The 13970-nt window shown below is 35.7% G+C and overlaps 1 protein-coding gene across 1 annotated transcript; it reads left to right on the top strand.

The window, feature by feature from the left end:
• The first annotated feature begins 747 nt into the window (after window positions 1-747).
• Window positions 748-13612, top strand: LOC140233912 (adhesion G-protein coupled receptor G6-like). The gene is made up of 9 exons (XM_072314000.1): window positions 748-943; window positions 3273-3373; window positions 6032-6220; window positions 8031-8432; window positions 9232-9402; window positions 10881-11011; window positions 11702-11991; window positions 12491-12557; window positions 13129-13612. Exons 1-9 carry the CDS (start codon window positions 748-750, stop codon window positions 13610-13612), a joined length of 2031 nt encoding a protein of 676 aa, XP_072170101.1.
• Window positions 13613-13970: the final 358 nt, after the last annotated feature.

Below are 13970 nucleotides of genomic sequence, written 5' to 3'. Positions count from 1 at the left end.
GTCACCATATTCATCAGAAGACAGCAATAAAGTGTTCATTAAATCCTAGTATGAGATTTGTTCAACAATGACGATAATATGTTATTTTTAATCATTTAATGTAAAACAATGACATGGATGCATCCTGAATTGCTGAGTAATCACGGGTCATTTTTTTTTAAGTTATTCTATGAGCATAAATGTCATACATTGTTGGGTGTGGAAAGTTTAGCCATTATGTCGTTTTGAAAAAACAAATATATATATATATATATATATATATAATGAAAATAACTGCCTAAACAATAGAGGAAACTAAATGTCCATGGGAGGTTCAACAACGCTCACCTCATTTTCGAAGAATAATGTTTGCAACCAAAATCACCATTAAAGGGATCGTATAGTTTTGGTTGAGACCTAATTTCAGGTTTCTAACATTTTCTGATGAGATACAATGAGAAAGCTCTTATGAATATTATGAAAGAGCATGTAATTTCATGAGGATTATTTTCTTTTTCTCGTGAGGAAAATCAAAATAGAACATCGAACAACGAATCATGTATTGAAATACAATAAGAATCAACTCGATGAAACTGTACTGAAAATCGCCTCGAGAGATTAAGAAAGCACTTTCACAGCAGCTGCACTTTAAGGCTATGTGTATTATGTTAAAACTTTTAAGTATAATAACGGTTAACTTTCAAATTAGATCTTGGGTGCTACCCAACGAAGTGTTTGGCACGAAGAATAAGTCAGACTGAGTCCAATATGACTGTGACCTGGTGCTCGGGATGGTGCTTGGCAAAAGGCTACTACTACGCAGGTTTACACGACGGCGAACAGTGCCAGTGCGGCTGCTCCATGCTCTGCGAAGAAGTCGACGCTGGGACATGGTGCGGGGTGCCTTGTTCAGGCAACTCGTTTGAATTCTGCGGCGGACACCAGGCCTTGAATATATACACGGGTATACAATTTTTTTTTTCCAAGCAGAGAGTTTCTGCAATGTTTCGACAGAATCAAGCGGTTCAAATCGACAAATTTCATATAGGGTGTACCATGTAGAGATGAGAAAGGTTCTCTGAGATTCGTGTTTTTGCCAAGGATAACACGATGTGTGCATGTATTATTCCTATAGATAGAGAGAATGGTTACCTTGTATCATTAACCTTTAAACTTTGACAAATTAATCATTCGGCGTGATTGGCGATAACCTTTCTAACAAGCCTGTTCTAACAAGCCCTAGGGCTTGTGCGTCTTATCCATACGCAATTCAGATGTCATCAAAAGTTCGAACACTGGTTGAATGGTTTACCATGGGTGCAGCAAACCGCATTACCAACGGAAAAGGAGAAAATTTGAATTTAGTTGCTATCATGTCAATCCCATCTTTCATAAGGTACTATGAGCGCAAACTGTGTCAAGTTTCAGCTTGAAATAAAAGCTACGAAGAAGGTCAATTCAGTGTTCTGAGACATAGCAAAAGTGAATGAAAACATTTTATATTCTAAAAGTTAACTTAGATGGAATACTGTGAGTATTGTTAAGCTCATTCCTTCGTAAAGCTCCTACGAAGTTGTTTTCTCAAGTGTCAGATTCAAAGAGAGCTACGCAAAAGTGAAATGTATATTAAAGGAATGTATGTATGTTTATAGCAATACTAATGAACAAAAAATACCTCTTTTACCTTTTGAAAGTAAAGTTGAATGCAGTATTAAAAATATTTCGCTTTTCATGCGTTACCACGAAGTCGCGTTTTCTCAAGTTTCAGCTACAAAAAGAGCTACGAAATGGAAACTCGGTGTTTTAAAGATATAGTGAAAGTGACACAATAAACCATGTCTCCTTCTAAGTGCAATAATTCTGAACTCATTTTTTTTTCATTATTCCCTATCCCAGCCATCAAGCTGTTTCAGTTCAAAAGAAGAGGCAAATCAATGGAGAAACGGGAACATAATATCTCAGCGCGATGCCAAATAATTTTGATAATCATGTCTATATATATATATATATATATATATATATATATATCTACATAAATTATATAAAATTTTCTGAAATGAACCTCTTCATACGGAAAAAAAAATGTTTTCGTTTTCAATGGCGAAGAGAGTTTTGCCCATGCAGAGAAGGATATTCGTTCTATGAAAGAGTTGGCATGACCTTAATATAAGTGTACGGACCCTCTTCAATCGACGTTTTTAACTATAAAGTGGTCATAAGAGGCAATCATTTCTTTTTTTATTTGACCTTAAACCGACCTGGTTACCTGGTTGGTGACCTTGGTTAAAGGTAAAGTTTACAAATGGGTGATCAGTGATTAAAAAAAAATGTTCCAGTTATCATATTTGATGCATATGTGAGATCAGTTTTATCGTAAAACATTTCATACCATATAAGAATTTCGCAATACAAACTAAAATAAAAGGAGATTTTTGTTAATTAATAACTGTAGACGGTGTATTTTAGAAACAATTTTGTAATTGTTAACATTTTGTAGGCCAACATCTAACAATATTAGCATTAATTATATCGATTAACATTGATCGTGTGTTTGTTTGTTTGTTTGTTTTTAATCTCAAAATGACTGCTGATTTTGATGATAATACATTTTTATTTTCACTTTCGCAGTATCTCCTGAAATGACACCAGCTACATTTAACATGCCATCAGGTACTTTCTCGATTATTTACTCAAAATTTCCTCAAGCTTATGACACCTCATTTTCAAGCAAATATCCATTCATTAGCTTTTTTGTGTGTGTGTTTTTTTTTTGTTTGTTTTTTTTTCTTTTCGAAATCTTTCTTTCGCGCTTCGAATAATCTTTTTTTTTCAGAAGACAATTGCGTAACATTTGATTATGAAAAGCATAACTTCTTTCATATCAATACATCAATGAACGAAGCTGAAATGAAATAAATCGGATTCGCTATTTGCATTAATGTTATTTTTCCCCCTTCTACGCCTTTGCAATATCTAATCGCTTCGATAAAGTACCAAATGTGTAATGGCAAATTTATGCTAATATTGGACTTTGTGTACTTCATATCATAGTTACATGTAATTAGTATTCTGTGTGTCTTTATTTCATTTAAGATATTTTTGTTGTTTTCTTTTACTTTTGTTAACTCTTAGAAAGACATGTGACTGTTGTCGCGTTTATTTAAAAGTAATCGGAAGAATAGACTTAAAAGTATTGAATTTAAGTGCGCATTTACCATAACCGCAGAAATGGCATAATATAGATTTTATTTCTGTCAGTCTTGAATTTAACGACACTTTCATCTTCGTTCCAGACGAAGAATGCAGGGTCAAGCCGTGCTTATGTCCGGAAACACCTCTGTATACCTTTTCACCCGACATGTCCAACGATGAAAAACTCGCAGTGATAATGCAGGTTAGTGGGACGAGGGAAGAATGTCTTTGTCTGGAATGTAGAGTTTTAAGAACAGTTGTACTAGATTAAGGAGTGAAAACAGAATCTAAAGAGTATTTTATGTATTGGAAGATGCTGTAAACCTAAAATCTTGATTAACATTGTCAGTGTTGAACAATACCTTCATATCTACCAAATTATCATCCTACGTGTATTATGTGTAGGCCTATTCTGCACCTTATGCTGCTTCTATCTATCTCTCTTTTTCTCTTCCAATTCATTGTTTTGTTTGATTCTTCTTCTCCATTATATATTTTTTTTTGGGGGGGGGGGGGTATGCAAAGGCAACTGGAAAGCGAGTACATGGATATCAAAGTATAAGTATCAAACCTATATGCACTTTGTTCTCAGCACAAAAAGGATTGCCATCAAGAGTCTCTGATCTGCGTGTAACCACATTGACCTACATCATGAATCTCTTCCAATTGGTTTCAGTTTTCATACTAGCTTAGTATAATGACGGTAAGCCTGTAGTTCGCGTGTTACCGAATGTGGATTGTTTTACGTGTGGCGTATATTATAGCTATGAATGCAGCTTTTGAGAGATATTATGTGGTAATGAACTTTAGGGAGTCTATTTGTGTGTCCTTGATATACCGTATATTATACATCCGATTCAATCGCATTATTTGCTGCTGATGTTGGTTGTCTACAAAATGTCTCCTTAAAAATGGACCCAGAGTCATTTGCAATCCATGATTACACACAGTGAGTTGAATAGCAAGTGAATTGTTTGACTAAAATAAGTTTCCTGTTTTATCATTTTACACAGACCGACATTACAACGTTTAATTTGCACGACGTTATCTCAAATGTTATTGAACTCGTGGAAGAGGATGTTTCGTCCGAAGGGATAGCTGCAACTGCGCTTGTCCTAGAAAACGTGGCGGCCCTTCAGTCTCCAACTCCCGAAGTATTATCAATTATCAGTATTATTATATTGTGTTTCAACATTTCAATATAAGTTCATCGCAAGAGCATAATAAAACCTTTGCAGTGACGACTCGGATTTCTTTTTTTTTCTGAAAAAGGAATATATCTGTTTATGTCTGATTCAAACATTATATCATATATTCTGGTTATATTCATTTTTAGCAAATTTGCTAACAGAATCTTAGATTGAAAAGAGTTTTGGTGATCAAACTCTTCAAGATTAATGAAGCCGCTTGTTAAAGGGAAGTGGAGCAGAAAAAGCAGATGAAACATTTTACCGATCCAATACAATCTCAGCATATGCAACTAAAGGTTATTGCAGACCTTCTCTTGAAAGTAACCTGTAAATGAGGTATTGATACCTGAATGTTACAAACTATTATCAATATTTAAGTGACGTGCCTTCTTTCCTGCCAGGGTAACAAAAGACTTTCTGGCAGCACTTACTTGTACATTATCAGTTTCTGTTTGGACTTTGTTCAACTGAACTTCTTAATATCATTATGCCATGTTTTGTAAAGTATATGGTTCCAGAGATCACTGCAGATTACTGCTCTGCTCAGTGCGAACAGGCGTATATTGGCGCGAAGCATCTTTCGAATTCTTGTGTCACGTCGGGTAATACTGGGATAATTATTTCTATATTTCTAAATTATAAACAAAAAATGTAGGTAAACATGTCAGTTATGCTCGGTCTAGGCGAGGGTGTATTCTTATGTGTTTTGATGGTGATAAGAATAGTACGTAAGCAAAAATTTACAGATGATGTTACTGGTAATCTTGGTTAAGAAGGTTTTTGTGGGTGTGTCCCAGTAATTTGGAAAAATAAAGTATGAAAATATGAGACATACATTTCATACGACACATACATTTTAGTGACCACATGAATTGATTCAAGTCAACATTTGAATTGTACAGTGTCTTTAAGCGTCCCCCCCCCCCCAAAAAAAAAAAAAGATTGTTGCCGTGTGTGACATAATATTGTTTCTTGATTGCATAATGTGGTTATGGTGCCACCGCAGACATTCTTTCAAGTTTAGGTTCTATTCAGTCCTCTGAAACGTATGTGTATGGGTATGAATTAACTAATTCATATAATTATATCATGTCAAAATAAGCATTCATTGACTCCATATTTATATCATAATGTCACTATATAACTGTGCACAGGGATTCATAATTGTGATAATACAAACGTACTTCATGTATATTTTCTGCCATATGTTAAATTCAGTGATTAATCGTTTATAATGAAGCATTCCCTAATACATATGCCTATGTACTGATTAGCTCTCGAGCGATTCTCTTGCTCTGTCTCCTTTGACATCGAGGAGTAATTAAACATAATTGAAATCTATAAACAATATCAAAATGTGATGAAGCGTTTTAAATCAACAAGTTCACCCCCTCAGTCTGTTTGTATGCGCGTGCGCACCTGCCAACGATACCGCAATTTTCATGTTGCTACTGATACTTGATTGCTACATATTCTTTGTATCTGTAGTGAATATAATGAATTGACAAAAAGAGAAGTTTACAAAAGATACCTTACTTTCATCTTTTTGAACATATCACTGTATCAATTTGCAAGGAAAGCTAAAACTTTATTATTGAGTGCACTAGTCTGACATTATTTTTGTTAGTCAATGTATTTTCATCCACTGTACTTTCTTTTTCTTTCCGTAGGTGACAGCAGGTGTCGTGAAGATCATTGATAGTCTCATAAACGTCGATAAAGACGAACTCGTGGACGCCCAGAGAGAAAATGGTTCTTCCTCTAGAACAATGAAGACGCTCGAAGACCAGCTTTGCATCGTCAATTTGACGAGCGGCGATGGTTCCTTCAAAGCCGTCAGGCCGAATGTAGCGGTTCAGGTATTAAAGTAACAAAAGTTCTCATACAACCTCACACCCTGTCCCTAATAAAAAAAAAGAAATATAGAAAATAGGGGGCTATTTTTTTTCCTACTTTCTTTTTGTGACATAAACTATCAGGAAAACGAGTAATAGTGAGGTAGAACTCGGGGTATGTTCTGTCTACGCGTGATACAAGTACAGCAAAGTCATGTTCAGAAACTCCACGAGTTTGTTAATTATATTATATCGTTATCGTTATTACCATTATTATTTTGCCCATGTTCCTTACGTCGGGATTGGCGTTGGCAAAAAGGAACCAAAGATAACACAGTTTCTGTGTTCAGTTTCATGTTGGTTTTCTTTCTTTCTTTCTCGCTCTCTCTCTCTCTCTCTCTATGTACATACACAACAACAACAAAAATCAAGTTCATACTTCTCATAGAATATACGTTGAAATATTTTTTATATCATGTTAAAGGTAAAACTTTACGCATGAGTGAACACATTTGATTTTCTCATGCAAGGCAAAAAGTATATGTTGCAAAAATAGACAAGAAACACAAATTAATTTGCAAAAAATCAATCTATTATATCTATATTGTCTTTGCAGCCCCCAAAGATAATGAAAATCGTATAAACATGGAGAAAGAGGAATATCCTTCTGTCGAATCCAAATTTAACTGACATTTTATGGTAAAAATGAAATAATAACTCATTGGTAGAAATTTGAAATGTTATTTTTTGTTAAGAAAACTGAATTTTATGTTAAGAAATAACTCATCAGTATGTGTGTTTATATCGTAAAGTATCTTTTGTTTTGTGCCTTCTGCAATAACTGATATTAGTAATTCGATTTGGGAAATCGGTGTTAAGTCCAATTAAAAGTGAATGCAGACACAGTTATCTGAGCATTAAAGTGTTAATGGTTAATAAGATTTTTGATTGAAGATATGCATAATATATTTATTGAATTGTATAGTGTATTGAATTAATTATAGGGAAATTTAAGTTTAATAATATGATGCTGTGTATTTGTTATGTTCATGTAATTGGTATTTGTATTGTTAAAATGTTCATATAATATATGATGCATTATAATTTAGCCTTCAGGCTGCTACTTTGCATGTTTGTTGTAATAAACCATTATCAAATCAAATCAAATATGATAGTTTATTTTTCTAATCAGTTCTTAAATTCATAAATTCAAGGAATGGAATAAAGCAGATCATCCCAATCACCTTTGTAGCTTACTCCCGTTTGAGTTGACAGAACATTTTTATTTCCCCCTTTAGTTTCCCAATTTTTTGAAGGTATAAAGAGATAAAAGGGAACGACATTTTTTTTTCTGTTATTTTATTAATGTCTCTTAATGTGTTTAATTGGTCTTTTATTGCCATTACTATTTTAAAGGGCAACTGCATATAAATGACAAAATCTGTCAATTTCTGCAATAGTTACTTTTGTGCAGTGGAGGACAAAATCGAGAATGTGTTCACTCATGCGTAAAATTGTCCTTTGTATAAACCTACCAGGTTAATGCCAATTTATGGTGTACGACGCAGCAATTTTCTTCAAAAACGTCTATGAAAAATATGTACTGGAAAAAGTGTTTACTTTTTTGTTTTTGCTGAGTGTATATAATAACCTACATAAAATGTATCTATGATGATTTCAATCACTTACTTTAATCACTTTTTATACAGTACAGATGATTACAAACGCTAGTCTTTATTCAAATCCATGTTGATTTATGTGTCATAATTGTGTGTATCATGTATGTTATTTCTTCTGTGTCCCTTTCGTTGTTCATTTTCCGTATGTTTCTCAGGTACAGAAAGCTCCTCTTGAGTCGTTGGCAGCTGGAATGAAATTTGTGGCTCTGAGCACCAACAGCAGCGCTGACCTCGCCGTCAACGACATCGTTGTCCTTGAAGACACGAGTCAGGTCAACGAGACCTTGAAATCCGATGTTGAGAACGCCATCAGCATTCGCATCGAACCTCTTGAATCCGCCAATCTGTCGTCGGTTGACTATTCTGCGTCCGATCATTTCCGGGTGGTCTTTTCGGTCATGAAGCCTACAATGTTTGGTGCCTCCAGTCTTGAAGAGGACGAGGAATCTCTTGCGGAGTCGGTCATCCCAAACACCCACATTGTTTCAGTCACCATCAAGGATACGAGGGAGAGAAATTTTACTACTCATGTCCGAAGTGTTTTTAAACGACTTCAGGTTGGTTCATCCTTTAATGTCCAACAAAAGATGATAAATAACCGTCATAATTCAATCTTGACAATCTTGGTAATATATAGTTTGGACCCTCGTTGGTACCCGAGATATTAGAGTAAAACTCTAAGGACGCATGGAGAAATCAGTCAGAGCAGGCGATGTCTAGTGTCGCAGTATTTTTGTTCGAGCTCCTTCAATCTGCAGCATGCTTCACGACTGCGACTCAAGTCAAGACTGACTGTACAGTGCTGATTACAAAACTGACATCCTCTCGAGTCACCTTCAGAGGAGTTACTTAAGAAGACTGACCGTTTCTACAAAAACCAGACATCATCCAACACCTTACATTAGACTACTGAAAACAATCATTTATTCTATTGATAAAGTGGTAGTAAGAAACGACCAATAATTGTGGTCTGGTCTGGGAACAGAGAGTCTACTTGGGGTAATATTTCTCTCCTTTTTTTAAGGGGCGCTCGTCATTGGTAAGAGGAAAGAAAGAACCAAAGATAAAAACAATGTTCTCATTGAAGGACTGGTGTCGGCCCATGAGAGTTGCCCTACCAAACTTTCAAGTGGAGTCCGAATTTGCCCGTGACTCTGAGACTATTAAATCTCTGACTGGGAATATTCATGTAATATTTTTTGGGGACTTGTAAGACGTGTACGCTTTTTCTTTATCACATTTTTGTCAGGAAACGGACATTCTTCTTACACTACGAAAGCCTAAAATCCAATTATCTGATTATAGCTACTTTTTTTTTTCTACTATGTTTCTATTATAATCTATATTACATTACAGGAGAGCGGGAATGGGACAAACATATCAGACCCAGTGTGTGTCTTCTGGGACTTCAATGCGGCCGATGGACGGGGGAATTGGTCCAACTTTGGGTGCGAGCTGGTGTCGGCCAGGGACGACTCGATACTCATCTGCGAATGCAACCACACCACAAACTTCGCCGTTATCATGGCAAGTTCAATATTTGCATTTAGTCTTAATTGTTTGTTTATCGAGTTAACCCTGTATATTTTTCTCTTTATCCTCTCTCTTGACTCTTTATTTCATGCCATATATTTAGAAATTCTCCAGCATACCGAGAAAACATATAGCAACATAATGAATAATGGTATACACATATAGTTGTAAGCGTATCAGCACATGATGAAAATAACTGCACATTATTTGTTAATTTTCCCAGTAAAATTATTACTTTATCCGTGCAGTACAGAACAACAAGGGGACTGTATATTAACAAGGTTAACCATAACTGCATACCCTGTACTTGAAGAGTATTGGTTTACGTGGTTTATTACCCCCAACAAGGAGTTTTACGTTTGTGACTGCATTCTTTTTTTCGTTTTGTTAACGTTTCTTTGTTGGTCTGTTAACAGTATGATCAAACTCGAAGAGATAGGTCTGTATAGACGAACTTAATTGGGTTTGCGTGTGAATATGTGTGTACGTGCTTGTGTTTGGGTATGTTTTGAACCGGACGCTGATTCTGATTATGAATATTTGCATGATAATATATAAACGTAAAAGTTTTTTGGCGTTACTGCGCTTGAGACGTTGCATAATTTCGCTGACTCACAAAGGATAGTTCTAAGCTTCAATTTGACCATTCACAATTTTTAAAATCACCTATTAGCACTATTAGAACGTGGATTTCCAGAAGTCAGTTAAAACTGTGAGTTCTCGAATCTAATCTTCTCGCCTATATTTATATGTATTTATATGTAATGTTTTGCAAATATTTGTAACTGAATTTTACACTCTTTTCTTTACAAAGGAAAATCCTAGAAATATGGATATAATTTACCACAGAGATAATGACTGTTTTTGTTTTGTTTGTAAAATTTAATACGAATTGGTGCTTTTTGAAAAAGAAGGGATTAGCCTGCATGTGAGTGTATATGTTAAGATACAAAATACGAAGTGAAGTAACATATTTATATTTCTATTTAATAGAGTTTGACGAGAGAGAGAGAGAGAGAGAGAGTAGTGTTTAAAGGAAGAGAAAAAATGTATATTGAACATAAAAATGTAATAACTATTCTACATGATTTGAAATAAATTTGAAAATGATTAGCAAGCGTAATACAATCTTGCGTAAAGCAACAATACACATCTTTAAAAATGTTGAACCTAACTCTTCTCGAAATTTCAAGTACACGCTGGTCAGGGCTGTATTCACCTTGCAAATTTTATAATAAAAGTTAAGAAATAGAGCTGACAATAGACGAGACAATTTAGTTTAAGGTCATTATTTAATGCCATGTTAAATAGTTTACTTGCATCAACAAAAGCATTTTTATTTATATACTTTGAATAGTTTCCATAAAAAAGTCATGAACTTTTGTTTGGGACATCATTGGTAAAACGAAGACTGTATCATATATTTTCTGGCTGTCAATCATCTTAGAATCTATTCAACTCTGATTTTCCAGAATTTCCGTAGGAGGGAGAATTCTACTAGAGTATCCAGCGGAATCAGAGTGGACAGGGTGTTAAGTTACATCGGATGTGGTCTCTCTGTAACAAGCCTGGTTTTGACTATGATCATCTATGGATTTTCCCCGTAGGTGTAATGCTTTCAAAAAAGATCAATATCTCTCGCCCCTGATACACATCACTATGGTTTGCCAAGTGTTTATCGACTGGCAGCGATTTACATTTGTAACTTTCGCATGGTATTGTGTTGGCTATACATATGGCAAATTCCTTCTCTCAAAAAATGCTATCCTTCTCTATAAATTATATAAGAAGCCACCACATCAAGCACACGAATTGTCACTGTTTTCAACAGATCAACATAATCATAATGATTTTGTGCAATAGTAAAATAAGTGTCTTTTTTTTTCAGGACTATACACAACTGATAAAGGACAATACGTATTTTGTGACGTATATTCAGTCGAGTCATATAAGCGAATTCAATTAAAGTAGGGGCCTATTGTTGTTTCAGTTATCACCTCTTTAACAGTACATGACCATGGCTCCCAGTTTATCTTTTCAATTGCTAGCAATGCATGACGTCATTCTGTTTTCTTATCTGAAATCATGAAACTAATTATTCTAAAGAATATTTAACATTAGAGGACGAGAGTGTAGAATCATGTTGTGTGACGTAAGACTGCTTGATTTATATTACCATAACATGAGTATTGTCACGTCCGTTTTGTTAAAAGAAAATCAATCACAGTTAAGTATTATTATGTAAACCCACTCAAGGTCCGTTTTGCGCTTTGTACTTATTGTTCTCCGGTAGAAAATTGCGGCAAAAACAACCAAACCAGATTTTGCTGAGTATGTCCGCTTCACTCCTCTTCCTTTACCTTACCTTCTTCGTCGTCGCGACCCTGTACGAGATCGAATACGAGGTCGACCAGGTCACCTCGTCCTGGTCGTGCATTTTGGCAGCAGCGCTGCTTCACTACTTCGTCCTAACCAGCCTTACCTGGATGGGCGTTGAGGGCGTTAATATGTACCTCCTCTTCGTTCGTGTGATCAATTTCGAAATTCCTCGTTTCATGGTGAAAGCATCTTTGATTGCTTGGGGTATGTCATACTTGCATTATCAAATCCTCTCTCTCTCTCTCTCTCTCTCCATCTTCTCTCTCTGTCTCTCATTTTCTTTACGTCTCTCCCCTTCTCTCCTTTCCTGTCTAGACGTTGTGTATTGTATTTCTGTATATTTGTGTGTTGAAAACAAGTTTCTATCAAAGTATCTTTTAACTTCGTTCTTCAGTTTCTTTGCTGGTTCTTCAAAGCACAAACTATAACTGAGAATTCTCACATAGATTCGGTCTGCTTTTTTTTTTCATATTTCTTTCTGTAAAGATACCATACGAACTAATAAAAACAAGAAGAAAACGATCCACCCATGGACAGATAAATACATGGCAAGGGTGACCGAACGATCAACGTATATAATCTGTGTATGTGAGTTATTACTATCATTATCATTGTTTGGTAGGGGGGTTGCAGGAGGTTGTTATTGGGAAGGGGAAAATACAAAGGACAACTAGATGCATGTATGTTCATTTTTCGCCCACAGGAATTCCAGCTTTGGTGGTAATCACTACTGGCGCCGTCGCCCGACGCGACTATGTGGCTAATGACGTGTGAGTGTCTTTTATGTTCTCCCTACGAACAGGTGAAACAAACTTTTGCAATGAAACAAAAAAAAAAAAAAAGTGACCCCTGGCTTAGCGAAAGGGGAGTAAGTTGATATAGTATTAGATTAATGAATGGTACGTGGACAAAGAATATGAGCATCCTATATGTCTATTATTATGTCTATATAATAGTTTCAGTCTTACCAAATGAAACAATCAAAATGTTCCAATAGCGTTTTGCGGTCACATGATCACATTATTGACAATACTTTCTTCTTACACCATATTTCAAGATAACTGAACATTTTTGTTGTTAAAATGATTCAGTTTTAGAACTTTTCGTTTTTGATAAAGAAACTAGAACATCCTGCTAATAGATATAACAGCTTCTTCATGATTGAGCAAAAAAAAGTATATATATATATATATATATATATTAACTGAATTCTCGTTTGTCTTTAATGGGAAACAAAAAAAAAAAAAGATATATCAAGCATAGTCTTCTTAGTGTCCTGATTAATTGCTGGTTTTTTTTTTTTGTTTTTTTTTTTGTTCCCCTTCTTGTTGTTTATGACAGCTGTGTGTTGGCCAAGCGGTACATGATCGGCAGTTTGCTTGTCCCGGTTGGCATTATCATACTCATGAATCTCGTTATATTCATCATTGTCATCGTGCGCCTTAGTCAAACCATGGCAGCAAAAACAGCCAACCAAGAGAAAGTCTTACGCGAGCAGGTCCGGCGGGTCCAAAACGCCGTTTGTCTCTTCCTACTCATGGGCATGACCTGGTCCTTCGGATTTCTCCTTCTCATCGAGGCTTTCAACCGCGTCTTCCAAATCATGTTCATCACCCTCAATTCCTTCCAGGGATTCTTGATTTTCCTCCTCTACTGTCTCCGTCAACCTACTGTCAGGGAAACGTTGAGGGCGTGTTGCGTCTGCTCGTCTCGCCGATTTTCCCCGTCGGCCAGAAGCCAGGGACGCATCAGCGATTGGGGTGATTCACACGGCAACGTCACGCGGGATACGAGCACACTGGGCATGTCTTCTCGCCGTCACTAAGCAACAGTTGAAAGCGCATAAAATATCTTTCCAGTCAAAAGAACAACTATCGTATGTGACCGTGCATCACAAAACGAACAAAAAATCGAAAATAGGTGAAATGAGTCAACCGAGGCGATCTTGACTTTCTTATATTTTCTGGAGGAGTAAGTCTTTTTCTACATTATGCTAAAATTTAGGATCATAAAATGGGCAGGAAAGTATGTTTTCTAGCAGTTTCCCACATTTTTTTTTTTTTTTTTTTTTTGCAGAAGAGTGTGATTAAGTGTCTCTTTAGAGTCCTCTTTGCACTTTTGTACACACTCTCCGCTTTCAACTCCTATAACTTTTGGAAGGATGAAGATACTGCTTTCAAAGT

The sequence above is a fragment of the Diadema setosum genome, chromosome 10 (genome assembly GCF_964275005.1).
Source record: "Diadema setosum chromosome 10, eeDiaSeto1, whole genome shotgun sequence".
NCBI lineage: Eukaryota > Metazoa > Echinodermata > Echinoidea > Diadematoida > Diadematidae > Diadema > Diadema setosum.
Note: the sequence above shows the minus strand (reverse complement) of the source record. Positions and strands in the feature narration are given on the sequence as shown.